A 27,017-nucleotide genomic window follows, 5' to 3' on the forward strand; every position below is an offset into this window, starting at 1 on the left:
AAAGTAAAGGCAGAAAAAAGTTCTCAAATTGGATTCACCTCAATTAAAAGGCTTAGAGCTTATCGAATTCCTACAATAGGGTCTTATTAAAAAAAATAATAATCATCGTAATGATCGTGTAAGATGATTTTACTACATGCGAAGCAGCTTGTCCTTTATAACAGTTGAGCCTACGGCCTGCCTTATATAAAGTTTTTTCCGAAACAAGAAGACGCCTATCAGGTTATATTAGGCGTTACCCAGATAAGGATGTTGTGCTACTGCTCGGGATACGGGCGGACATTCTGGCGTGGGTGACGTGGCCTACCATCACTTTGACCTCCCTCTTAAGAAACTTTTGTTGACAGCGCTCATTAGAAAGGCCAATGTGCTGTATGCGAAAAGCTTAAGTAAAAGGAGTAGCAAAACGGGCCCTTCAATCCGACTTTAGTAATCTTTTCGAATGACCAATTGTAACAAACAAAAACAAGCACCTCCTCCATAGTTGACTGCAGTAAACTAGACACAAACTCACATACGTGTAGAATGATAGTGACACGTCCAGCAGAGTCAAATAGAATAGTTTATAGCGATATGAACTTGAAGTGTTATTTGGACGAAGTTTTTAATTTATGTAAAATGTTATTAAGTGGATGAGAATTTGATCAGTTGAAAAGAAGGTCACTCTTGTACCAGACGATTAAATGCCATGTTGAATTCTAGGTATTATTTTAACGTATACCGAATTTCCCTTGAAATGCATTAAGATACTTCCATTGTTATATTGCTCCCGGCATCTTTAATTAATATAAAGTATAGGAAAGCCGACAAGCATCAGCACATGCAGCAGAGAAACTAAGTCCGAAACAGGTATTATGGTATATTTTTTTTTATCTTCTACAATTTTTATATGTGCCGTTGGTAGTACCACTATATAATGCAGTTGCTTTAGGACTGAGCGCCCGGCGGCTACTTATAAGCGGCCAAACCATGGGTATATATTCACGCTGAGGGTTTCAGATGTTAGCTCAATTGCTCAGGTGTGTTAGATATTCTGAGGGGATTAGCAGTATCTGTGCCCTTCCCAATGGTTCCTGTAACATCAACATTAGCCGTATCATCGCTAAACAGCAATAGGCGAGGCTTGTCGGGGCAAAAGGCTTTATTGCAAACCATCTTCGAACTCTGTTCATTTTAGTAGGTCGTTCAGGAAAAAAGAGCATTATTCCCAAAAATGCGCGGAGTTTGCAAACATAAACAAAAACATCGCACTATTTTATCTCATGACAGTAGTAAAGAAGAGCTTGGATAGGAATAACATCTCTCTACCTTTCAACGTTAAGTTGAACCTGAAAAGACGATATTTGTTTTTTTTTAATTTAATGCATTTGTTTGTTGTAAATAGCAGTGTATTAGTTCAGCAACATAACAATGCTAAGGTTTGAGCGGTATGGTCATATATATAACGTCGTCGGCTCAAACGTCTATATAGCATTTAGAGTCGTAACAGCGTTTCATTTCTCGACGTATAGTGATCTATGTTGTAACAAAAAATGCCCTGTGGATCTAAGGAACCTTCCGTTGATAGAATTTTTTCCTTGTCGACGTCAGGGTGCTAGGTCTGAAGTCCCGATCGTAAATAGCTTAAGCAGGTAAGTAATCTGTATGTTGGTAAACGTATTTTATTTATATTTTACGTATATTAAATGCGAGATTGCTATCAGTGTGACCGATACATGAAGGGGTTAAAACTAAATGACCGTGACCTTCCATATAAGGTACCAACTGATAAAAAGGCGTTCTGGGGACGAGGGGGGGGGGTCTAATATTTTCAACATTAACAATGATAAAAGAAAACTGGTTGACCATTGAATGAGTGGCTTCCGACAAACTAGCCCGGTCTTTTTCGCCCCCTTTTCAAGAAATGGACGGATGTCATTACGTACATTGCCACCAGCTTAAAACACTTTTTAGATGCCCCTAGCAAACCGGAAAGTAGAGCTTACAGATGGGTTGTTGTTGTTGTTGTTGTTGTTGCACTCCGAAATTAGGGAATATATGAGCAATCTAGGAAAGGCTCTAGCAGTCATCAAAGATCCGATGTAATTTTCGTAGAATCTTCGATCAGTGTCTCGTCCAATGATAACAACAAATGCAACAAAGCACTAGAAAAAAATTAATGCCTGATTAGAGTTTTAATGAATTGTTGCGCAAAGCTAAAATTGCTGCCGTAATTAATTTTATCGAATTTTAATTATAGTTATAAACAGTAATCATTCAGTGTGACCTAAAAACGTTATCAAGAAGAAACTATGAAAAACTTATGATCTAATAAGAATATTACGATATTCGCCAGCACACTTAATTTTATTGATTATTTTTAACTATTTATTCTATAGTTTTTCAGTGGTAGAGTATTATGGGGAAGCTAAAATAACACTATTTTGTGAGCAATTGTTACAGCATACTAGATTAGATGGATATGCAACATCTTATTATGACATATGGTAGGAAATTTAATTGACATATGTACATATATTTTTTTTTCATTTAATACTATATATATAACGTACTTGACGGAAGCATTTTTATTTGTAGCAAGAATTGGATATAAAATAATTCCGAGGTTATTAATTATTATAATGATTATTTACTAGGAAGACTCGATGTCGGTTATTATGTTGATAGTGCCGGAGCAAAGTATATTAACGAAGTATAAACAATTGTGGGTTACTCCTCTGTTCAACCCATTTACGCTTGAAAATGTCCATATACTAGGTCCCCAAACGATCTACCGACCAATCAAACGCAGCACGTTACCGGCTTGTCCCATGACGGTGAAACCGCCTGTTATACCAATTTTAACTTTTATAGGAAAAATAGAGCGAGGAGCCTATTTTAACTGCAATGCGTGTCATTAGGTGTGTAAAAAAGAAACGCATTATGGACATCTATAGGATTATTGTTTTGACATCCCAGAAAATTGGAAGCGTATATGTCGTTCCCTTTTAACGGCTCCTTTGCCGTAACTATAAAAGGATAACTATTTGCCATGTAGCGACAAAAATGATATATGTATGGTATTACCTGAAATCTACGCACATTAACGCGAAGCTTCCCTTCGGCATAGCATGTAACGACTCACTTTATGAGAGAAAAAGAATTCAAATACAGCATACGTATCAATAAAGATGAGCTTTAATAATCAGTTTTCTGAGCCTAGAACAAAGGAATGCCTTCAATATACGTAATTCTATGTAGAAAAGTATCTACATTTGCAACATAACTGTGCATTTGCAGCCTTAAATCCTGCTACCTATACCTCCACAAGGATGGTAAACGACCTTTTACCTAAGGACATTGCAACTGGCCAAGTGGGCCTAATATAGAAAGTGTGTATTGTGCGTCGTAGCACTTTGAGAATGAACAATATTTTGTTGTATTTCGCTTACTGAATATCATTGTTACTTTGCTTTCTGCTTAGAAGTATCTTTAGTGACCGTTTAATTAAACCTCAAGTATACGGAGCGATGTGCTCATGGAAAAAGGGCACCTAGTAAAATGCTATAAATAATCACAGAAGTAGTGGTGAATATACTATTATTGTACTACTCCTGTCAGCACAAGGACAGCAAAGCATTGCATCCTTATTTCTCCGTAAACCATTTTCAATTATTGCCGTCCAGCCAACGCGCGATCAGGCTGTCTGCTACTGCAGAACTGTTTATGGATGTGCAATGAGTCGTTTCCCTTTCCATTCTTCTAGACAGCGCCACGCAAAATGTAGGCCCGTAATTAAAAACAAAGAAAGAGAGCCCAACATCAAAAAACATGAACCCGAACCTAAGAGCACATACAACGGTTTCGAGAGAATAACTATCTGCTGCTTTACATCGCAACTTTTGTTAGAATGAAGTAAAATAAGAGGTAAGTGTATAAAGCAAGCTACTTGAAACAGGATGCAGAATAATATCGCGAACGGTCTAGTGCTTTCTTGCCTAATTGCGCTAGTGATGTTTTTTTTGTTCTGAAACAGCTATATTATGGTACAAATTAGGCTTTTTTATACATATTAGTCCAATATATTTTGACCAAAATACTTCGAGACTGAACGCATGTTCTTTGTAAACTATAGTTGCGGGCAAGACTGAGATCGGCTGTCATTCAGCCGAGAGGATGTCGAAAAATGATCAATCTCGCAGTATTAGGTTTATGGCCAATAGGCCTCTCCATGTGAATCAGATATCAAACATGTTCGCTCTGAGCGTCACTTAAAACTGATATCCTGGCTACTACAAGTCTAAAACTTATACATCATCTCAGAAGAACGTTGAGAAATTTTAATTTTAGGATAAGGGCAAAGTAGATAATTATGATATGGATAATTGATTCGAAGATGTCGATGGAACTTACACAGATACTGAGGCATTGCTGACCACCACCGCGACGAAGTCCATAATTTATCGACCGCTATTTTGTTCGATTCTCGGCAGATATGATGGTTTCTGCTCCTTGGTGTTTCTTAGATCCTTCTGCTCTGATCAATCTTACCTACGTATCTATTCAGAACATTTTCTTTTGCCACCCTGAAGGCTTTCCGATGAGAGCATATTTGTATATGCATACGTATGCTGTATAAATACTCAGAGGGAAAATTAACATACAGAAGCAAAAACTTACCGGTGCAGTTTAACAATGTATTTTTTATAGAGAGGCTTGACATGTGACGTACTATTAACTGATACTGACACGAGCAGAGTTCTTATTGAACATAACCAATATTTGAAGATTACCAATAGGGTTCAATATGCGCATGAATATTAGCAATACGAAAAAAAAAACGAATCAACAACTTGAAACAAAAAGCTTGAAAACAGTGCAAATACGGAGGGAGGCGAATGAAACAAACAACCTTATTCATTATCACCGCCTTTATGGGTCACAATTACACCTAAGCAGCACACCCGAACTGTTCTAGTATTAGTCACACGATTACTCTCGACTCCTTGCTAGCTTCTGGTAATTATAACGTATTTCATTAATTAATTAATCTATAATTTCGCTGTAGTACGTTAGCTTTTTCTTTTGCGCTGATTGGATCGTAATGTGTCGATGGCAGGATTTGAAATAGCGATCCGCGGTCTCGTTCAAGTAGAGGCCAATGATAGGTTGGGAGCGAAAATTAGCAGTCAGGTAAATTCTAATGCTGCTAAAAATTCAAAAACACCCGGCGTAGATTAATTGAAAAATGTTTCCGAAATTCTTATCAAGGCGTCTGACTATTTGGACTCGTTGTGATTCAATATGGTTGAATGAAAGGCCTCAATGGAAAAATATTGCTCCGTTTCAATCCTGCACTATCTTTTAGCACAGTGTTGGTGGTCTAGCTAGTGCGGAAGCACTATTTTATAACGACCTTTAAGTAATAGTTGAAACCGTCGTCTCGGCTTCTTTTAAGTTTGCCTGCGCATTTTCTGCCGGCTTTTAAGTACCGATTGTTAAAAGCTTTCGTCGGATAAAAGCCGCAAATTGTTATCGCATACTGTGAAGGCCATATCTGTAGCTGTTTTCGTCATAAAACGGCATGTTTTTATCGTATCCCCTGCGTCACTCCAACCTTTGTTTATTGTGTCAGGTAAAAATAATAGGGATGCTTTCGTTGAAAGCATATTTTGAACGGAGGGACTGGCTGTTTAGGTAGGCATGTGGCCAGTTTAAGTCACTCCCCTATAAATATGACAAAGAGAGTACAAAATGTCATAAGCAACATAAAAATCATTGTGTAAAGAAATGACAATAGCGGGTGTACTTAATTAGTGTAAAAAATTGCGTCCCATTTTTGCGAATGCTAAAATTGCCCAACGAAAACAACCTACGGTATAGTGGTATGGGTTAGACTTGAATATACGAAAAGTGGCGAGTGGAACGGTACTCAGGCTGGTCAAGCGTAACGGTGCAGTGAGTTGGCCTTGTGAGGTCGAATAGCTTTTTGAAATATCACTGAAGTTTAGCATGGAGCTCCAGTCCGAAAGCCGGTACGTATACCTAGTTGTTTCTGACCTAAGACCACACCATTACTGCAGCAGGGAAACGTTTTGAAAGCTGAACGATTTCATCCACGACTATTGTTTAGTGGTTGTGTGAGTCTTACTCACATGCAGGGTTATTTTACTTTTTAAATATGTTTTTAAATATAATCGTCATAAATTATAAGGCTAAATTATATGTCTACCCGACCTCCAATTATATCAAATAAACTCAGATGGTATTAGGCATATCTAGAAGGCGCCTAACACAGTCATCTTTGTTGCAAATATTCAGTTCCAATGCAAATCGATGCTCTCCGATAGCGTTGATCTAAATATAGCCGCAGACATTGTTACCATACTCCATAATCGAGCAGAGAAAAACTAGCAGACGTCTTAGAAAAAAATGTCTTACAGCGCTCCATATGAAAAAAAGGACTACAGAATAATAAGATGCTATCTATAAGCTACGCAAGCCCGGGAATCTAATAAGCTTAATAACAATAGAAAATGTCATTTTCTCTTTTGTTTTCGCAAAGGAATACCGCTACTAATATGATATATTTTCAAGCTGTCTTTCATGGCTCACAGCAGCACTGAAGCAGCGTGCATCGGTACCAAATTTCCCATCCCACAATTATACAAATAACATAATGAGTAGATATGTATCTATGCATCAAGAAGACTGCCCCAATCAGTCTTCGTCACAATCGTATTTCGGTTACGAGATTCGGAAAACAAAAGGCTACACTTTTATTTAGTACATTGGTCGTATCGGTTAAGTGTTCATAGTGAGACTCATATCGAATCGAAGCGCCTCACTGATATATTCCACTCCATATTAATGGACGATCTAAACAAAAGACTAACGTCATACATTAAATTTGATGAAATCGGCCAGCTTGGAAGGACCGCTGCAGTTTGCGTGCGTGAAAAAGAATACCCAAAGCAATTATTATAAAAGCATTTCTAGTCGTTTACGAGAGCGGTGCGAGCTCTAAAGATCTTGATCCACAATAGTCTAGTTAACTTCCACTGGGGCTTATAGATCGGCGTTCAATTACTCCACAATATTGTTACATGAAATGCATGCTGGATTAGTGTTGTTGATGGGAGAAAAATATACCACCGCACTATGCGTCATAACAATAACTTCAGCCAGTGAGTGTAGGGAGATCACACTATATAGCGTTATATAAATGGGAGATCGTAAGCCTTATTTTATTAGTGTAGAAAAAGTAAAAACTATTTTCATATAACAATGCGGCATGAACATCTTCGGTGAATCACTACTACGATATACCTGAGAATGAATCGGGGATATACAAATCATTTCCGAACGTTAAGCTGCACATATATTGGGAATACATAGTCAATACACACTTCCTATTAGCTTTAATAACGTCTCAATGTTTTCGAATGGCTTTCATACATGAGATACAATATATTTCTACGATTAATAAAATTTTACTTCGGGGACGATGGTAGGCTCTCTTTCTGATTAGTTACTCAGGTATCGATGATCGATTCCCCGAAACCTTGCCTTATCATCATAATATTTTCTTTTTTACTAACGACCTCGTTTCTCACAATAGCAAGAGGATCAAAAGCTCACTTTCGGCCTGTTGCCATCAATCGTCAGTGTTAGTGTATGGACTCGTGGCAATACGAACAGCGGATTTACTAGTTTATCGTACGTTTATGGCGCGCATCTCATTACTTCGTGCGTTGTGAGAACAGTATGAGGCGCTTATTGCAAAACAAACATCGTATCTGAGTATATTTTTATTGGGGCATCATCGTCGCGAATCAAACGAACGTTCATAGTTAACTGAGTGTTGTGGCATGAGCTTGATCTTCTCGGAAGTATATCATTCGATAGTGTATGATCCTGTATGTGCGTGACCTGGCAAAAAACTCATTGTATCATTATTTTTTAAATAGAGATCTTCCGTCTCCATGAGTTAACCCTTTCTATTCATTACCATTTAGTAATGTCAATACAATGTAGATGTTGCAAAACGGTATCGATTTTTTATAGTGATTTTTGCGCGTCTCTAATTTTCACCGTAAATTAATTTTCACATTGCGGATGTTGTCGTTCCACTCTAAGAAGGTCTGGGCTAAATTGGAACATCTTTTTCTGACAATGAACGCGTCCGCTGTTGAAACGGTTCTGGTTCTTCTCAAATGAATTATTTTCTAGCTTGTATGCATCTGAAAAGCGGAGAAATTTGCAACAAAAAAAAAGTAGTGCAGTCCTAAGCTAAGCGCATCCTTGTAAACGCTAATGATTTGAGCGAATTTGTTGTTGGCTCCTTTGTCACCCCAGCTGGATTTTTATTGCCTTATTTATACATACTGCAAACCCTCCTCTTTCACTGCTGATATCAACATTCATCTCTTAACATTCGTCTTTGATTAAGTTCGGACCTTGTATATACACTATCTAAAGAACGTCGATCCGTTTAGCGCGCGCGCGCTCATGTTAGATGTTCCATCGGGTTAAGGCTGTAACTTGAAAACTTCCGGGTGCTCAACTGTGAGAGCCTCGTCCTGGTTTGTGCTTGCATTAATCACGTTAAGTAACGTAATAATTGAGAACTTATGACTCGCGTGTACCTAAGTTGTTATCTCTCACCGGTGGCTTTGCGCTGAATTGATAAATTATGACTAAGCTACTCTAAACTATTTTTGTTTTCTTTGGTGTTACTTATGATTGTCAATTACTACGTTATAACTCCACTATTAATCTACGCCTCATGAGAATCGCAGTATCAGTTAGGGTGATCTAATTCTGATATGCGCGCGCCCTTGTCAATCCTGTCCTTTCTAACAGAGATAGCTTAGAGGTGCTTCTATGATTATACAAACATGCTTTATAAGTCAAGGTGAGGGTGTCTGACAAAAGGTCAAACTGCAAATAGCTTACTGGTCACCATATTCGATATTCAAACAGAACTATGGTCGACGGATTGCTTATTAACAGATGTCTCTTATTATAGGTATGTGTGTATTGGCACATAAGTAGCTTTAGGTTGTTTTTAATGTTGCTTTTCCTTTAGATCTCTCTACCGTTCATTTCTATACACCACTTGAAAGAGCTTTTCTGACACACACCCTACCTCGTTAAGATCAAAGCAGCACTGACTTTGTGCCGTATACGGTGAAAACGCTATAACTAAAGAAACCGTTTAAAATGTTTCGTTAGGTTCAAGATTGGCATCTTGTAAGCGGAGGGTAGGCCCCGTGTCCGTTGGCCATCTGAGGGTCAATCGAAAGTGTTTTTCAAGAAGGACGACCGGCAAGCAATCTATGAACTGGACGAGAAAATAGATTGCAGTTACACGACTGTCGACAAGCAGCTTAGATCTATGGGATTTGCTCAATAATTAGGAGCACGGATGCCCCATATGCTGAAATGGCATCGCATAGGAGCGCGGCTTCTCATCACCTCTCAACGTCTTGCCCGGCACCGAGCAACATGCCGCGACAATGAAAGGTTTCTACGTAAAACTGCCACCGGTGATGAGAATGGTGTTCCGACGTCGGTAGAAAACAGAAAGAGATGCTCCGTCCGATACGCTCAAGCTCAAAACTAATTTAGATCTTTATCGCAAGAGAACGATGATTTGCGTTCGATGGTACTAAAAGCGCTTTATACACTGGGAACTTCTAAGAGGAATACGGCGGTCGACAGGGATCTGTATATAGCCAAGCTGAATTTAGTGAACGAGGCAATTCAGTAGAGAAGAGCCAATCGGTGAGGTAAGGTTATCTTTCTCCAGGACAGGCAGCACATGGCAACGATGGCTAAGCCGCTTTTTAAGAGCCTACGTGCAAGGCGTTTTTGTACCCGCCATATTCTCGAAACCTCGCTTTAACGGATCCTCACGTTTTCCGGTCACTAACAAATGAAATTCGTAACCGTACATAATATAATGAACAAAATCTTAAAATCTTAAAAAAAAAAAATAGTAATTTTCTTTCAACACCACACTCGAGAAATTCTGACGAAAAAGGATACATAAGTCGATTGGCGAATAGGAAGAAAGTCATAAAGAATGCCACCGGACACATAGTCAATCTATCTATTCTAGCTAGAATTCGAATGAAATTCTGCGCTTCTGTTAGGTAAAAAAAAATACCGAAACCGCTCTTTATTTCAATTCAATAGAAAAGTCAGTTTCTCGCGCGCTCCCATCCGACAGCTTATCGTAGTTCGATAAGCTGTCGGATGGGGACAAATTAGACGATTGTGTCGTGCAATTCATTTCTTACCTACAGTTAACTCAATGTTGGATACTGGAGGAAAAGGTAAATCAGTTGCTGTGATTTACTTATCTAGCATTAAATAATTGCTACGATTCGTCTAAATCTATGGGATTTAACTGAATAACTATTTAAGTGTGGTTAAATTCAGTAACCATTCAGTAATTCAGTAAGGAATAGGGAGCATAACTAGTTTTAAAGACTACTTCTTTCGGCACAAAGACAGTTGATAGGCTTCTTCCGTCAATGTGATCCAAGTCACACTCAAGTTGCAACAAACGAATAAGTTATCGAACTTATTCGAAATGTGACGTCTAGGCAGTCTTCTAAAAAGGCATTAAATGCGTCAGCACCAGTTAGGTGAATCAATCATCAAAGATTGTATTGCGTATACTATAATCACCTATAAGCTACGACAGTCTCCCCTGAAGATTTTTTCTCGGTAAACGAAAATTAAACTATCGCAGCTGGAATCCATAGGCATAAGCAGCATAGCTCACAGTTTTCTGTGATAGATAGTTTCGTCTGCCGTTAAGGACACTTCGACACTGGTTCCTATTGTCAAGTTTAGCAGTTGACTTCTCAGCTGATAATTGCGTTGAATCTTGGGCTGTTGGGAGTCAATAGTGATTCAACAGCGGACAACGAAACAATAGAGTGGTCATTTGAAAATAAGACAACAACCGGCATGAGCACTACGGCGCGTACAGGTTCGAGTTAAGTTACACGTATAGTTCGAAAGATGGCTTGAGTTCAGAGCATCGATAAGATGGATGACAGTGCGAAAACTAGCAGTTTTAGGTATACTGAGCTAAAAACCGTTTTTGCTAGTGCGTGTAATAGTACATAAAATTCGAACTGGTACGTTTCGCATAGTGGATACAGTCAGCGATGCTGCTCCGCTTCCTCCCTGAGTAAAAACTGTCCAGTATCTTGATGTCGAATCGATACAAGATGTCGGCTGACGAAGTATTTTACGGAAAATAGGCACACTTCGAGTTTATCGAGGCCGCAATTCCATAAAGTGTTTCTGCCCCTTGTTGTTATAGGTGGTCACACCGCAGAAGCGCTTTATTCGAGTTAATACGACGTAGTTGTATCGAAGCTGCTGACGCGACCCGAAATTGAGCAGATCTGTGCGACTACGCAGCAAAACAATGGTAACATTGGCCTCATGTTTCGAGTTTGATAAATGCTTGTTAAATGCGTAAACGGTCAGTTGAAGAAGACAGACAGCAAGCTTGGAGTAGAGAAAGAATAGCTTGAAAAGTCGCTTTCCAGATATGAGCAACAAAGAATAAACAATTTCAGTTATTGAGAACAACACTGATAAGATAGAAGACTCATGTGGTAGTGGTGAAAACAGAGACGCTTCCACATGAAGCGTCAGGGAAAAAGCGATAATAGCTATATTATTATATATCATTAGCCAGTTACTCGATATAGTAGCGTGTGCCATCTCTTTTTAAGAGCCAATACAATAGGTCAAAGGAATTATGGCCGAGAAGCTGGAAAATACAGGCCAAGTTAAACACAGCGTCAGCGTTCTTGAACTAGAAAATCAAAAGCAGCAGGTAATCAGTCACGTTCACGTCCAGAAAGGAGCCAGTCGGTCGACATCAATACATGGTAGTTCTGAAACTTAAGACTTATGTGTCGTATTAGCGCGATTCGAGGCATATACAATTCGAAAGAAAGTTTTGTTTGTTACCTTGTGAGTAGTTAAAGTGAGCTGAACAAGTTTTGTCCATTCAATGTTGCTTATAATATGACTAATAGAAAATAGCCTACCAGTCATTCCTTGGCCAATTTAGATTTCGAAAATCTCACTTAGTTAAATATACCTCACAGTCAAGGGTCGAGCTCTCCTTCTAACTCTGAGGAGTGTCGCCCACATATCGACCAACATACCAATTAAACAGGCGCAGGAAATAGTACGGGGTGATTATCCTTTCAGTTGCCTTTTATTAATCAGGATCTCAACGGATGAACTGATAAACCTCGAGGATACCATCATATTTATAAGAAACATATTGATTTCTCCTTCTCGTTTCTTTTGAAATAAGATTTGCCACAAAAAAAAATAATAATTTGAAATGCTGGGTGTCTAGTACATACCGTGCTTCGGATGAGCAGAGGAAATCTAATCTTTTCTTACGTTACTGTGTTTATTTCTATACTATTACCTATATTGTTCCATCTGAACGACAGCAGCTACGATAAAACCGTTCCTCTTGTGCTCTGGTCTATAGCAGTACGAGAAGATCTCATAAGGGAGCAGTAAGCATTCTTTTTTATGGAGGATCAGCCGGAAACTTCTCGGAGTAACTTCAGATCTCATACTCAAAGATGTGAGACCTTCCTCAAATAAACGTCAATCATATAGGGTTTTTTCTCACGTTCACCGGAACAGTTAATACATTATTTCGGCAATCGCAGCCATTGGTCACGCCCCCTCTGTAGGTAAGTGTAAATGCTTTTGCTATGGGCGCAGAAGTTGCGCAGCACTCACGACCGTTACCTTTGCTGTTATCCCTGCTTCTATTGGTGCTATTAAATAGGCAAAGACAACTATAGATGCTAACAAAATATGCGAGAGGTGCTGGGACGACTAGCGTCAATGAGAAGTCGTTCGCTTGTTTGTAGAGCGATAGCCACGCAGACAGAGAAAGGAGCCTGAGAGAGATCTCTAAAGCCCACTAGACTAGCATCAACCTTGCAGGAAGCAGCCATTGTTGGTTCTCGGGTGGAGCGCGACGAAAATAACAGATTTCTAAATCGGGACAGAGGAACGAGATCCGACAGAGCTTCAGGATTCCAAGTAGTTATAGCTCCCAGCCTCCCATTTTCACCTCTGTTTGCCAGACCTTTCTGGCCATAGGCAACATCATGTATACTGGTCAGGCCATAAAATGTCGCTGTACAAGCAGCAGAAAGGGTTGAAGTTGATCTTGTAAATGCAGCCCTAGCGGAGTAATTTACTTCTGGGTTAGAAGCTCGCAGAGAAAGCGGACGCCGTTGTAACTCTAAAGTAAATCGGCAAGGCTCTCTATTTAGACTGTATTGTTTACATTAGGCTACCTTATACAGAAAATACTATAAATGATATTTTGACTATTATTTACGCGTGATGCTATATAACCTATATATATATATAGAACAAAAAGATGCTTTTTATTCATTGTTGTACGATGTAGTTAATTTGCGAGTGTAATGTGTATGGAAATACTGTAAGCAATGGACCCGTGAGAGACCGAAAACGGAACCGCCTTTGCTTCTACTAAGTAGATTAAGAATTCGGACAGACATGGAGAAAACACGGTAATTCATTAAGCAACGTAATAGTAAAGGTAGAACACAGTATTGTTTCAAGCTTACTTAGAAACTTCGAGAACTTTCTTTCTCTGTCCGCAATAACCATTGATTACTTTCAATAGTTCGCCGTTTACTAAGTACAAGTTGGAATCGGTTTCAAGGGAAACCCCATTATGTAGCCATGATACAAGTTGAAAAAACGATCCAAAGAGCGCGGGGATTCTCAGCATTAATTCAAGGCTGTAAAATATATTTCCTCTTTGCACAAAAATTTATTCATGTTTATGAAAATATCGACATTAATAGGAAGCTGCCAACCACAATAAGGACAGCTGTACAGCTTGAAGGATCAGAATCGATTTTCGGAGGAATGAGCTTCAACCATGACCAAGGACTCGGGCAATGTGTCGAGTTCAAAAGGGCCGTTGTGGACCAACGTCCCGAAATACCAGTCCCGGTCGTTAATGACCGAGAAGATTGGAAGAGATCGTTGAAGCAAATACGCCTAGATCCTAAAATGTGTTGGAAAATAAATACATGAATTAAACGATCATAATGAGTACGCTTTTTACGGCAGGTGGAACGGCAGCGGGAAAGTATTTCTCTCTCGTAGCAATTCGAGACCTGAAATTGAGATTACAATTTGATTTCTAGAGATTACAAACGAACCGAACTTTTTCGAAAAACGGAGACTGAAATAACAATATTGAGCAATATATAAGAACATCTTCGTTGCGTAAGAGCAATGGTTGAATGGCTGGCGCGCAAACGGTTCTCTAACCGTCGCGGAGTCTGTTAACGGCATAAGTAACGAAGTTTTCGAAATTAGGCTCTCAAGAGAGTGCTGGAAATAATTTTCAATTGTATACTATCTGAATACTTAATACTTTCACTGTTATCTGGAACAGAATCAAAGCTTCATGTACGTACTGCTAGATACGATTATATTTGATAAATAGAATGGCGTTTCATATTGTTCTGTGTTGTGGTTCTCTCACGCAGCCAGCATGCATTGAAAGAGCACGCGTACATGTCTTCGAAAAAAGTACGGAGAGGGAAAAACTTAAGCTAGGCTAGATTCTAAAAGAACACGCGAAGCGATAATTGCAAATTATTTATTAAAGCGAATTCAAATATGAACAAAGATAAGCAATCAGCTCTGTCTATATAATAACGTCGATGATGTAATAATAGTGTTATGAATAATTTTATTCAGAATCCCTCGACATTTTTCGCCGTCCCGTGCAGTTATATACTATGTAATATGTAAATTCGTGCTTTATATATATATATATATGCCAGTTTGTCCTTCGCGCTCCCACTGTGTGTTCTTACCTATTTTTGTCGTCATACGTGGATATCGCTTATGTATTTTTTTTGTTTACGATATCCGATGGTTCTAACGCATTCCCAATGGACGTAGATTGGTTAGGAGCGGAATGTAGTTAAGATTAGTGAGCGGCGGTCTCGGCAGGAGCATATTTAATCGTCAGCGCTGAACCCGCTACGAATAGGTGTACCCTGATAAGGTCCGTCTAACACGAGAAATCACTACCAAATAAAAAATGGTAAACTACGCGAAACAAAAAAAGCGTATACCAGCTAAGAGCTTCCCGTCGCGATCTCGAGCGACGGAATCTTTCAGAATCGATTGAGTTTGACTCAAGTGCACTTATTCGGGTGATTACCACTTCAGTAATTCCTCTTGTGACACGACTATCCTTTTTCATGCAATGCTGTGATCAGCCCAACCACTAGGTAACGGAGTTACAAACAATTTACCAAAGGGGACCAATATTATTATTTCTGTCTACAGACAACGTCCCAGGTGCTCATTGTTTCAAATGTTATGTTGTTCCGTACATACGTTGCGCGCGCCTCTGTGCCGCATCGCCCGTTCGAACGACACTACCACCACAGCAAGGCTGCAACAGTAGTATAATGAATTACAATGAAAATTTTTAAAAAAAATTAAGTCTTAATGCTGTTTGCAATTAAGACAGTGATAACGATGGCAACAAAGTAGACTTGTGTTGGACACCTTGCGAAAATCGCTTACTCTCGACTTCGGCCGGCCGGCCGGCCGGCCTGCCTATCTGACCTTGGTTTATTCCGATTGCTCGCTTGCATTCGTAATATTGATTTTCTTGCTGAGATTATACATATAAGGTAAGTTGACGTTCAGTCCTCTCCCGCATATACTCACTTTGTTCCATATAAATTTTCTTAATAATACTATGTTATTGTGATTGCGGTCATTTAACAATGCGCTTGTAGATGTAGAATGGTGCTAAAAAAAAAAAGCCATAATAGTAATAATCTACTTTTCACTAATGTTGCTTTATAGTGATAATAGAATATTATATATATATATATATATATTTGTATTTTACAAACGTGTGCGAAAACGGTGTGATTTTTTCGAAGATTTTTACGTGGCAATTTAGTTGTGATGTTACGTGTATCGTTCGCAACAGGCATTTGTAACTCATCAATTTTTTGTTCTCTCTGTTCGTTGAGATGCTGCTATATTAGACTCAGTTGGATTTCTCGCTATGGCCAGGGGCAGCGACAACTATTCAACAATAGTTGTGCCAATACTGTCTGTATATGGCACATAGTTCGACCATATTTCAACAAGGTAATATGTCCTCTTTTTTATGACTGTCTTATTATCGATAATAGTCATAAGATAATTATTGTAACAATTTATAGCAGCAGCGATAGAGTGAGCAACACCAAGAGTGTGTTCGTTACTCTGGTGTTTGTGAAAAGAAGGAAACCGAAAAAACAATGTTTTATTGCTGCTCTCTTGTCTATATCTATATCTACATATATGGTGTGTTTATGTCCCTGGAATATGTTTACCTACTAGTAATATTTCCCTCGCGTATCTCAAGTCAAAAATAGGAAACAGGTCGACTAGAAATACCATAGTTTTAATATCAATATTAGATTTATAGTAGTTTGCAATCAAGCGACTTATCTATCGATAATTGAGGAAACACCATTTCAACATATATAAACTATTCGCCTTTTACCCCTATTTTACCCGTTCGCCGGATGTATTCAACCCAGTGTTGTTCCATTTTAAATTGGCCCAATGTCAATAATAGTAGTAGTAGTAGTAGTAGTAACGGATGAATCTTCTCTTTCTGCTTTTTTGCTGCCTTGTTTATATGTTTATCTTAAACAAGATGCCTTCGTTCATCGTTTAACATGTTCTTAATTCGGCGCCATTTTTCCTATTATTATGTAGCGAGTATAGTTAATATGAGTGAATAACTATAAATAATATTAGTCATATTTACTTTCTAATTGTTTTCAAAATGACGGTAATTAATATTGTTATTTTTATCATGAACATACTTTTTATCACAATGTAGCTAGAGCGCGGCCGTTGACCAACTTCGAAAAGGACGCACGCTTTCTCCCGTACCAACCGTCGGCCGTAAAAAAGTTCTCTCGTATCCCTAGTTTAATTAGTAATACTGCTAGTTAGCTGTTACTACCCTCTAGCTTCGTCGTTTACAGTCTGAGCGGATGGAACATGGCCTATGTTGTTTCGTTATGTTACTTGGGATAGCGTACGATGTTACTTCAACTGAACCAGTATATACCGTACGATATTTGCTTTTTTTTTTTCTTTTCTTCGAGCTCGGTCAGACTCGTGTGACAAATTTGAATTAATCTGACATAATGTCATCACAGTTCAGTCGTACATAGACAAATACAGCCCATCGAATAGTATATCCACCTTATTGATTTTCATAAGACAGCGGATTTATCTCCTCTCGAGCTGGTACCGTCTCCGAGGTAACGTCGACTGATTGAATCTGAGCTTTCAAGCGCCGCCAACATTCCGTCTCCGCATTTCTCTCTGTCCCTGATAAAGTCTTTCGCTCTGTAAATAAGGGAGTACTAGCTTTGGCAACAAGTACAAGTAACGTCCTGCCGGCTATGCGAGGCAAGCATAAACAGTGACATTACCAGGAACTATTGATCGAATAACTGAATCAAACAGTTCCTGCAAATATTGCGATCATATCGAGCCTATCAATTGACATGGCTGTTATGGTTCGTGAGCCAATAGTGTGCACAAAAGGCATCGCGCGGCGTCGTACTCTTGAGCTCGATCCGACTTTGAGAAGCTAACTGTGGCGTCTACCTTGTTTCCATGCGGAACATTTTTTCTCTATTACATGTTTTTTTCTACTATATTTTTTTCCTTATCAAAACGCGTGTTCGTATCGAAATTCTGCCATCTGCGTTATGATATCGACAATAATAACCATATACCGAAAGTAGTAATAAGCATACTTTTTACGGTGATTAAGCTTGTGTCATCGACGGATGGGTGGATCAGTGTGTGGTACACAGTGGGAGCGCTGGCGCCGATCAATTGACAAGGTCTTTTTACGATGCCTGTTTTGTGTGAGAGGGATTAATTGTGAAGTAGTTCTCTACCCGCTTTCAAAAGCCAAATAAAAGCATTTTTGAAAAAGCATCCTGCTGTCCTCGGCCGACCTCGCGTCCGCTTCGATTTCACTTAGGAAACGGCACAATCGTTGTCGGTTTTTGCCTTGTTCTTTTTACTCGTACGTCGAATTAAAGATCGCGAACGTGGCTTCGACTTGAAGGCCGAGCAGTTTTGAAGAGCTGAAGGAGGCTCCTGAAATTGTAGTAACAAGCATAGTTATTAGCAAGAGTGACGCGCATTGACGACAAAATGTAATAAACGAATCTGACCAGTAGTCCACACAGATTCGCAGAAAACTAAATAAACCGACGTGCGTACTTCAGTTCCATATTGCAGCTACACCCGGACAAACGATAAATGGACAATGGAGTTTAAAAGAATCATTGTCGTCCACAACGTCTTGCCCAAACTGACCATGAGCTTTCACGATGCGCTGTCCAGCTAACCAACTCCAATTAAGGACAACGCCTGACGTCACATTTTTGCAAGCACGGTAACGTGTTATATTCAGTATTATCAGATATGTATAATGTAACAATGCACATGTATCTCTAGCAAGCAGTGGAATGAGCTGACGTTGACGATTAGAGTATGTGAGCAAGCCGAACACGACCATAGCGGACAGACGCACCTACCGTGACTGACAATAACATGCCTCTACAACTTTTGCTTTGGCAACCCTCTACAGCCGTACTCCTAGACGTCTGCAATGACTTGTCTGATGCGTGAACATTACTTCCCAGCCATATAAGGTGAACATGACGTTATGCTAGGATTAGAACATAATCAGACGGTGGACGGTGAAAGCTTAAAGCGTTACATGTACTTTCCACACGGTAGTTAATATATATATATATATGTGTTTAGGTAATGAGAAAAAATTCGAGCGGATAGAAAGCGAAAGCGTCTTAACATTTGCGTTTGGCTGACAAGATGGCAGAATGTTATCTCATTCTATAGAGTACATAAAGGAAGTCGGATTTATGTGTGTGTACTTGGACTCTTTCCGTAAGCTAACTACTTGCTTATGCAATTTTTTTTCAGAGAATTAATCTAAAAGGTGAACGAACTGCGGGAAGCTGCGGAGGAGGTTGCTGTCCTTTCGGACTACTGAATCGTTTTGGCAGGTGCACAGACGAACGTCTTCGTAGTTGTGGTGTCGTAGGAATACCCTCTGAATGTTGTAGAAGCTGAATACCCGACAGAGGAATGAATGACCGAAACACCTCGTGAACATTGCTACCTGGAAAATTCCAATAACCGATATTAGCTAGGAACGCGTCAACGTGATTAAGGGCCCCTCGCAGCTAAACCTATCGATCTTCTCTAACTATAGTTAAATTTATGAGAAAATCATTTTAGTGCACTTCTATTGTTTAATTATTAATTAGGTTCTAGAGACGTTTAGGTATGGGCCGTGGCCGACGTCAAAGTCTGTCACTGCTCGTGTTGTGAGTCCGCGTTAGCTTCTTAGTGGCAGTACAGCAGAGTCGTTTGCACACTCAAAAGCCTGGCGTATACAAACAGGTTCAGTGCAGTACCGCGCGTTTTCTAAATTGTGCAAAGTTCTCGTTTTGTAAACGCGCTCTCCTTGTTTCAAGGTTAAACAAAACACTTTTTTTTTTAGATAAACATCCGTGATAAAGTGTATCACCTTCGTGCGAGAGATCGTCGGCGCTTACGCCACAAAGATCACCCAACATGTATACATATATACATTCATCCGGAGCGCTGCTAATAGGCGAAATCGTGGCTATTTGTTCAAATTTAAGCGCTCATCGTACCCGTCGCACATCAATAGCGGCACCCCGAGTTCGCTTGAAAGTATATCCTAATCGAAGGATAACATGAAACCGCATAAAGCAAGAAATAACACTATGCATTATACTTGAGTGACTTGCCTACGTTATCTGTTAAATCACAGATATTTTAAGTATTTTGAGTAAAAAGATTTACAATAAAACGGGCCGTTTAGACCTCAAAGACATGCTTTACTTCGATATGTTATTGAGCTATTGTCGGCAAAAATACGAGTATATCTTGCGGTTGAAATTATTTGTAATTAAAGCTGAGTGTTCTGTAGCGGGCCACTTCGCGGGATTGTAGCGCGGTTCGGTTATACTTGATATCGTTTTAATACGTCTATGAACGTTTAAGAAGAGAATTAAACTTAGAGTGAAAGCTCAATTTTTTACTCTGTTGAACGTCGCGTTGTTACAACTGAAATTGGGTCAAATGGCGAACTCTGCGTCTCTGACCGATTGGGTAGTCCCAAAACGATGCCTAGAATGGAACTCGTTTTTGATTAATAGTAGATCATCGCTGCCACACATGAGACATGGGTCTAAGTTAATTTCATAGTTTTTACCTCGTAGTCATCATCGAGCAAACATTTTGATTTCTCAGGAAAACACAATTTTTTAGGGTCATTACGGACGTGCAGCTACCGGTAAGAGGCGCACTCGAAGGCGTGCTTCGAAAAATCCTGTCGCCAAATTTATGGGTATACGTTGCCTTTATGTAGGATACTTTCGTTCCATTTGTTGCCATTTATTTTCCGTTATTAAGCCTGTATGGATTTTGATTCCACGCGCAACATTGGTAACGAACCCCAATGAAGACATGTTTTAAATCAAATATTTTAAAAGTATATAACAGTTTAGACAAAACCACAGATACGTACTAAATAATCCAGAGATTACTAGTAAATAGACTCTACCGAAAGGACTACAGAATCAAACTAGTTTTTTGTTGTTTTTTATATATGATAATTTAATATTGTGTACATATGTCATTATAACTTTTGCTCTATTTTCCTCGGGCATCTGCTATCCACATTAAAATGGCGGATACGTACGTACCGACCCCGTCGCGGTGGGACTCATTTGAATATATTACGATTCAAAAGTGTGATTAGTATAATAAAACGAGTCCACTAGTGAAAGAAGTGGCTCTGATGCCATATAAATCCGCAAGAGGAAACTAAGAACCACAGACAAGTGGATGTCTTATATAGCAGCTTCTTTTGCCTATATAGCTTTATTTCGATATCTCCCGGGGTAGCATACGTATGTTAATACAGGTAGAATCTGCTGCATATTTGCCTGGGTGGGCAAACATATAGGCCGGTGAAAACAGTCTCCGGTTACCGTGTTGCACTCCGCGCTTTGGGCTACTGCTATTACGATGGCACGCATACGCAGCACATTGGGTTGCGGCGCTACTGACGTTTCTGCCTTTGGTCCTGTACAAGCTGGGGTGAAGCTTTCCTCACTGTTAGTATAATTATGCTAGTTATTCCTTCAAATAAATGCGAAACACCAGCAGGAATAACAGAAGCAATAGCAGCGAGGTTTCCAGAAAAGTGTCCATGAGCTTGGTACTGAAAAAGAAGCTGAAATTTTAGTTGCGGGGCGTCGGAAGTGTATTTATACACTTGGCCTTGTCACTTTCGATTCCACTATATGGGCAATACGGGTTGGTTGTAGGCTTGTAGCACCCCTGTTCTCGTATCAGTGTGATGCGTGCCAAAGTAAACGTGACGCTGTGAGTTCAAAATGTGAAACAAAACATTTTTGACGATCAAGCATCGCATCAAAAACAAATTTTAAAGGTAAAGCTGATGACAATATACATACCACATACCTTTTAAGTGAACCACTTTGTTCTAACTGGTAGAACTTATACCACAGTCAGTGTTGACAATGCCTCTACGTACTATTGGACATAATTTCAAAATGAAACAGTTTTTGTAGCCTATCTTTTTCTCCGTCGACATAGTTGTATGTATGTCGATTGGTTATGAAGACAAACTAACGGTAGCGGCACAAAGCGGCATCGCTGCATGCTCGTCTATTACAACAATAACGCCAATAACAAATACCTCGCTCTACCAGCTAAAGTTGGTATTAAAGTTGGTAAAATTGCAGGGTTATAGAGGACTATTTATAGACTTACTTCTATACACTGCAGATGATCTTCTAACTTCGGCAGATAGTGCAGTAGGTTACGTTAAACTTAGGGATTACGTGGGGTGGTGCAGGTTAGAATCCGGACTTAGATACGCTTCGTTTCATGCTGGGAATTAGGTACTGCCTAGTGGCTTATATACACAAAAAAAAAGGTCCTGGCAGTCACTTGGTGACGGACGCTCTGTCGAGATAGAGTTGATTAGGCATATGAAGTTATTAATGACGGTGGTCTATCCAGCGTCTGGGGCGCTCATTAGAATTGTCGAAAAGTAAGTCAAGTAAATCATCAGTTATTCAACGTTTGTTAGCCCGATAAAAATAGATCAGTTTACAAATGGAGCGCTGCAAATCATGCATGCGGTACAGGTCAGTCTTGCTAATAAAGCGAGAATTATCTTGCCACGCGAAAATTTTTTGACAAAGATCAGGTATTTGGCCTTTGCAGCGAATCACTTCAGAGCAAATGCGCTTGAATTGAAGCTTCGTTCGTTTGAGCTAAGCAATTTTGAGCGGAAAAATAGGAAAATGTAAGTGAGCATTTCTATGGCTTGTTTGTTACTCTAATATGATCAAAACAGTAAAATAAACATCTGTCGACATCATCTGAGCCAATAAGGCTCAAGTGGCTTCTAATCTTTCATGTCCATGTTTCCTACATAACCGTAATCGGATTAAAAGGACACTGGACTCGCCGGAGCCCGTCTCTACAAAATGGGTCTAATCTACAATACTTTATTTTATAGAAATATGGATTGTTTGGAAAGTTCCGCGCGTATGTGCGTGTCCAGATTTACTCAAAATTCCTTTTTAACATTACGTCACGAAATAGAATAAATTATTTGGATACTTGTAAATTGCACTTTTATTCTAAAGAGCCCCATAGTTTACTAAGAAAACAAAGAGATTATTCAAACCAAGCTGGAGATAACTCAGCAAATAGAATATCCGCCTGCATCTCATTTACAACCATGTGAAGTCTATCTTTGCCTGATAATACTCTCTATTGTCGTGAAGTAAACGCTTCTTTTCTGTTGCGGTTTTCGCCGTACTTCTAATACAAATATAGGTGGGAAAACTTAATTCGGAGCTTAACTGCGTCGATATTATCGTATATGAGCAAGTTCAATAGAACAAGTAGTGCACAGGTAAAATTACCCCCTGCGTCAAATACGTTAACGATAACGAGTACCCCGTGACGTAAGAACCGTTTTTAAATCACAGTGCTAGCTTTTGGTAGAGAAATACAGTTTAAAAATAATATAGTTTCTCTCACAATGAGAAGGAAATGCTTAAAAGGAAGTTTTGGCTCAGCCGGAACAGGCCTGAGTCTGGTTGGGTTAAAGACTTCACTATGGCTTTTTCCAATGAATCACTACCAACACAGGTGATCACCATTTTTTTCAAAACTAAGACGGACAAGAATTCTATATTTGCGAGAGACTTTGTTCTACTTTTTGTGAATTAGAATAGTTTTCGAAAGAGGTTAAAATGAAAGAGTTTCTAAATGTATTAGAATGGTATATGTAGGATTGCTTATGTCGTAAAGTTTTCTGTATTGTATTGTTCGGAACTTGAATTTAGATTGTTACGGCGCAGAGTTTCTAAGTTTGTTATAACACTCTTAATATCGTCAGATATTTGTCTTACGGATGACATAACTTTATAACTAAAAGTTTGTAACTGAAAAGTTGGCGTTTACTAAAAATCGCTAGAGTTTTATGTTGAATACGCTGATAAGCTTTCGTTGCTGGAATAGATTCCTACAGACAACCTGCTGATATTGCACAGAATTGGCAGGTCAGTCACCCATCATAGTCGAGCATCAATCACGAGCTTGTTTTTTTTTGGAAATGAATCTTTCATTGACGCCGCGTTTTTGCTGACAACTAAAACTACGTTCTTTATGAATTTCACTTTAAACGTCGTCTCGGTGTTCGTTCGTCACATACATAATCCGGTGACAGCGCTTTTTTCGGTCCGCTTCGATTCTGATGCAGTGCTAAAACGCTCTAGGACAATTTAAAAAAAAAATGCCGCAACAAAACGTGGGCGCCTTGCGGTTCCCATCCTCGACCTTTACGAAACTCTGCCGGTTCTACATCCAGTTTAATCAAATGCTGTTTCGACTTTATCCGTGTGATCGGACGCTTACTTTACTTAACAGCAGTCCGACATTTTCGTTGTGGAATACAGTTGCTAAAGGCAAAATCGCTGGCTGAGCTCTAACATTTATATAACAGCTGATATAGGTCGCCATACTTACCGTCCTTTGCGGAACACTCAACTAACTTAGTTTTGATTCGAGGCAATTCGCAGTACAGCCATTCACTGACGTCTTGTTTGCTCACCTCCCTTCGCAGCTCCGGCGTGTCGCTTTTATTACCGCAAACAACGATGGGTAGTTCCTAGAATAACATTAACAGTAAGGAAAAATGAAATTTTTGCTAGTTCACAGCTAACATTTCTTTAATGTGGCGCATAAAATTATGTACGCCGTACTTAGCTCGACTCTTAAACAAAACCAGCAAGCGCTTGTGTAAACTTCATTTCATAATTTATTTCAAATCATTGTCACACTTAATCTCCATGACCCATTAAGTTAGATAATGTAACTCCAGATATCGATGGGCAACTTTAATACCTGGTGATTCTTGAAATTTCAGGTAAGTGTACGTTTAAGTTTCCGCTATCTTGTTAGCCATTGTAGTGGAATGAGTTCCACTAACAAGATCACATATTTTCAAGCTGATTTTTGCTTTTTTGATAGCGTTGCCTGTGAGTGGAATTACAGCCGATTTGTTCGGTGACGGAACAACTACAGAACTTTCGGGCGAATGCTCGGTTTTTTTTTAGCCGAAATATCTAAAAATAGTGTAGGTTGCTAAATCATCCTACGTGAAAGCAGCTTATTTTGCAATATAAAATGATGACAGATTCGGATAACCTCTCCATTCATATTTAAATATTTTTGGAAAGAATAATATACATAGCTCTACTTATACACAGTTTTTTTTTTTGTGTAACACGTTTATTCATTACCTACAAATCCTTGGAGTCTGCTATTTCTAGTCACAGCCTAGGAGGACTTGTTCCGATTAGAAATCCAACCAGATGGTTGCTGCGGGACTCATCTGGGGCCTCTTCAATAGACCTTCGAAAAGGTATACCAAACAGCTGTTAACATTACTAGTATTGGCTTATTTTTTTTTAATTGTTATAGCACTTTTTCTTTTCGTTGGGGTTTAACCTGGCGTTGTTACGTACTTTTCAATCCATCGTTAGTATGGCAGCGTATATAGAGAGATGCACATTAACCGTACAGATCATGATGCCCCCGTTCGATCGGGTATTTCACAATTTTTACATAGCTCTGTATAATTCAAGGCGTTTTTAATTAAAGAGATATTATTTCCATGTTCAAAAAACTGCATCATCAGGCGTTTCGTGGCTTCAGAATCAAAAAGCTATTATATTCGAATTAGTAATACGGAGTCGAAGCGGTAGCTTGCATGGATACATACTAACTGTACCATTCCTTATATCCGATGAACGATATTGTTCATCAAATGCAGATGAGCGGGTTCGTCATCTTCTAGTTATTTTGGAGGACTTCATCAGATCCCGCCCAACAGTTTTCACCCTGTAGCTCTTTAATTAGAAAGAACGACTGTATACTATAAAGGAGTTTCGCATTAGAGGGCATAGCTGATGAAAGCGCCATCGTTTGTTCAACTGGCCGCATCCCATATGCAACGACGTTTTCATGTGAAGTTCAGTCACATGATGGCTGAAAGACCAGGCTGTGCTGGATGGTGCATGTGCCGCAGAGTCGGTCGTAGTGAGATTACCTAGCAGCTAGTCGGCAGGTAAGGATCAAACAGGAGCAAACAACACTCTTACATTTCAAATACATACTCGTACTTTTCTCAAAAGCTACAAACTTCAGTGACACCTCAAATGATCTTCTTCGTGCATCTTACAACACGAGCTAATGCATTTCGAAATATCGCAATTGTCACAGCTTTGTGCTTTTTCGATTGGTAAACCAGCCAGAGCGATCACTATACGTACGCGGTCATGGGAAAATGAAAAAAAGATAGGGTATCGCCGCAGAATCACATAACACCTAACAACGAGCCGGGAGGAAAAAACTTGGCACTAGCTGTTTTGGGATTGGAAGACGCACTTCTCAGCACAGATCTTTTGCTGTTTCTCATCGTTCCAAACAACGGCCGATCTCGTTAGAGGCTGGTTAAAATGGCCAGCGATTGCTGACTCGTGAAATTCTGTAAAAGTTCGTTTTTACGTACCTCAAGTACTTTGTATTGTCTAGGCTGCTCGTTCAAGCCAGTCGGTACGGCAGTATAGCTGGAGAACACGACGTTAGTTGAACACGTATATGTCCTGTAGGAGGAAAAGTATCTCATCGTGTGGGCGAATGAGTTGTTGTACGGAGCGTTCTAATAATGCAAAAAGATAGTGCAAAGACCGAATGCAAATTTTTATATTTGGATAGGTATTTCAGCAACATACTTTGCAATTTTGAAGCTTTAGGGAAACTACTTAGCATCTGCTAGGCTTAATTTTAGTAATTTATGTATCTATGTGTGAGCAACCCTTGAAGCATCTTATTCTTCGTAAATCAAGGTGTCTAACACTGTGAATATCCCTCCTTTACCCCACCCCCAAAAAAAAGGTGCCTAATGGCAAATATTGACTTGTACGAATCGCTTGTTTCGCACATATCATGATTATTTGATAAGATAACATAATCCTCCATTTTGACGTATGTTCTATGTGCATATTTTCCTCAGAATAACTCTACATCGCAATTGCAATGGTAGCAACAAGTAAGAGAGTTTTATAGCCAAGTATTCTGCACATGTTATTTTTTTCTCTTGACATAATTTATTCGCAAAGAAAGAGACAACTCTAGCGGGGCCACAGTCTATATGAAGTTGCCAGGATCTGCCT

At 39.3% G+C, this 27,017-nt stretch overlaps 1 protein-coding gene and 1 long non-coding RNA gene across 16 annotated transcripts in view; one reads left to right on the forward strand and one right to left on the reverse strand.

Moving 5' to 3' along the window:
• Positions 1-1,500: 1,500 nt before the first annotated feature.
• LOC111250506 (uncharacterized) lies at positions 1,501-20,108 on the forward strand. Of its 13 annotated transcripts, XR_015325851.1 has the most exons (9): positions 5,264-6,014; positions 9,217-10,987; positions 11,327-11,437; positions 12,489-12,740; positions 13,899-15,761; positions 16,113-16,233; positions 18,396-18,565; positions 18,761-18,824; positions 19,117-20,108. It is a non-coding gene; the product is annotated as an uncharacterized LOC111250506 (long non-coding RNA). The 13 variants fall into 13 exon arrangements; XR_015325834.1 differs by lacking the exon at positions 5,264-6,014 and adding an exon at positions 1,501-1,631 and having other exon boundaries at positions 13,899-16,233; XR_015325833.1 differs by lacking the exon at positions 5,264-6,014 and adding an exon at positions 3,764-3,906 and having other exon boundaries at positions 13,899-16,233.
• The window catches only part of LOC111255417 (ras-related protein Rap-1b), a 63,419-nt gene continuing 51,094 nt past the window's right edge, over positions 14,693-27,017 (reverse strand). Inside the window, exons 6-9 of one of the 3 annotated variants that reach the window (XM_022817376.2) lie at positions 26,354-26,503; positions 24,307-24,448; positions 19,143-19,315; positions 14,693-18,264 (exon numbers count right to left, since the gene is read on the reverse strand). In XM_022817376.2, the coding sequence (XP_022673111.1) occupies positions 18,142-18,264; positions 19,143-19,315; positions 24,307-24,448; positions 26,354-26,503 (588 nt within the window). In that variant the 3' untranslated portion in view covers positions 14,693-18,141. The remainder of the gene's footprint in view (positions 18,265-19,142; positions 19,316-24,306; positions 24,449-26,353; positions 26,504-27,017) is intronic. The other 2 variants (XM_086986217.1, XM_022817378.2) reach the window with 2 other exon arrangements.

Source organism: Varroa destructor, unplaced genomic scaffold (assembly GCF_002443255.2).
Source record: "Varroa destructor unplaced genomic scaffold, Vdes_3.0 BEIS01000001.1, whole genome shotgun sequence".
In the NCBI taxonomy this organism is placed as follows: Eukaryota; Metazoa; Arthropoda; class Arachnida; order Mesostigmata; family Varroidae; genus Varroa; species Varroa destructor.